We start from the raw sequence: 1,757 nt of genomic DNA on the forward strand, positions 1-1,757 counted from the left end.
ATTTTTAACCGAGGCTAAAGATTACGCAACAAAACATAATTTTTTTTTTGTACGATTATGCCAATCCCAGATTCTATTTTTAATAAACTTAAATTTGTTTTTAAAGACAAAAAAAACTACTTTACGTTTGATCAACCATAAAATCATCAACTGCACCACGAACCACTCATCAAACCCCTCCATATGAAGCCAAGAATTATAGAACTTAAAAGAAATCGGACCATAATCAACCGGGAGATCATGTAACAGGAAATGATCGGACCATTTTCTATCTAAAACCGTGACCTGCAAAGACTGAAACCTATCAAATAAAGCATCATAAACCAAGAAACGGTATAATTTACTTAGTTTTGAAGCAGTTGAATCAACCCAAGTGACAACACCAATTTCATCAATAAAATCATTGAAAGCCTCTTCAAAATTATGGCAAAAAACCTAACCATGTCTCTCCAAATCATTTCTCAACACATTGAAGTCACCAAAAGTTATATAATTTCACCCATAACGAGCAATAAAATAATAAATAAAATTTCACAGCTCTTTTTTACCCGGAATATCCAAATCATTTATCCTGTTAATATAGACAGGATCATCAATCTCAAAGTATTTATGTTTTTGTTGATCAATAAGTCCCTACGTCTAGGTGTTCTATAATGTAACTCATTTGTATTATCGTATTAATTACTTGTATAGCTCTAAACAATCTTTGCATATAACACCTACAACTCTAAAAAAACAAACTAAATGTCATGTATTTCATAAAGATAAATCATTCAAGAAAATGAAGTGCTCATTAACTGATATTATACTAAGAGATTTAGTTACATAAATTATAACTTCATAAATCCAAAAATTCCATCTAACCACCAAACCCGTAGAGAGTACGACCCTGGCGCTTCAAAGCATAAACGACATCCATGGCGGTAACAGTTTTCCGGCGAGCATGTTCGGTGTATGTGACGGCGTCACGGATGACGTTCTCAAGAAAGATCTTCAAAACTCCACGCGTCTCCTCGTAGATTAAACCACTGATACGCTTAACACCTCCTCGTCTAGCCAGACGACGGATCGCCGGCTTGGTGATGCCTTGAATATTGTCCCGGAGAACCTTACGATGTCGTTTTGCTCCTCCCTTTCCCAATCCCTTGCCTCCTTTTCCTCTTCCTGACATCTCGTAGACAGAAATTTCTCTGGTTTTGGTTTTTGTTTGCGTTTGAAATCGGCATAGAGGGTTTTTGTATATAAGGCGGAAGAAGATTTTGAGATTTTGGGAGGTGTAGTTTTAACCGTTGGATTAGGGACAGTACGAAGAGAATAGAGCTGTAGGATTAAAATCCGTGTGATGAAGAATAAAAGCTTTTGATTGGTTTAGCTTACTAGCGCCGGATCATGAGGCTGGTTTGGACTTTGTACCATACGTTTAAGTGTGAATATGTTTATTTGCGTAGATTCAAAAAATGGTTATTTGTAGAATATTGTTTTCTTTTTCCGTTTTTTTTTTTTTTTGAAAGAGAGTTTTTTTCTGTTTAAATCATGAATTTTCTATTTTGCTCCTATTTAGTTATTAAAAAAAAATTGATGCTTGATTTATGTATGAATTATTTGAATTGTTTATATTTTATCCTTATGACAGTTTACAACCAGTCATAAGTAGGGTTGTAAACAAACCGAACGAGCACGAATGAGGGTTGTTCATGTCCGTTCATTTCAGTTAGTCGAACAAACAAACGGATAAACGAACGAGTTTTATTATTCAT

General features: G+C 34.6%; 1 protein-coding gene across 1 annotated transcript; it reads right to left on the minus strand.

Moving 5' to 3' along the window:
- Positions 1 to 772: 772 nt before the first annotated feature.
- On the minus strand, positions 773 to 1,224 carry LOC145053515 (histone H4). The gene has a single exon (XM_079001567.1). It carries the CDS (start codon positions 1,169 to 1,171, stop codon positions 860 to 862), a length of 312 nt encoding a protein of 103 aa, XP_078857693.1. The 5' UTR covers positions 1,172 to 1,224; the 3' UTR covers positions 773 to 859.
- Positions 1,225 to 1,757: the final 533 nt, after the last annotated feature.

This window comes from Lactuca serriola, chromosome 5 (genome assembly GCF_051521515.1).
Source record: "Lactuca serriola cultivar US96UC23 chromosome 5, Lser_US96UC23_V15, whole genome shotgun sequence".
Classification (NCBI taxonomy): Eukaryota; Viridiplantae; Streptophyta; class Magnoliopsida; order Asterales; family Asteraceae; genus Lactuca; species Lactuca serriola.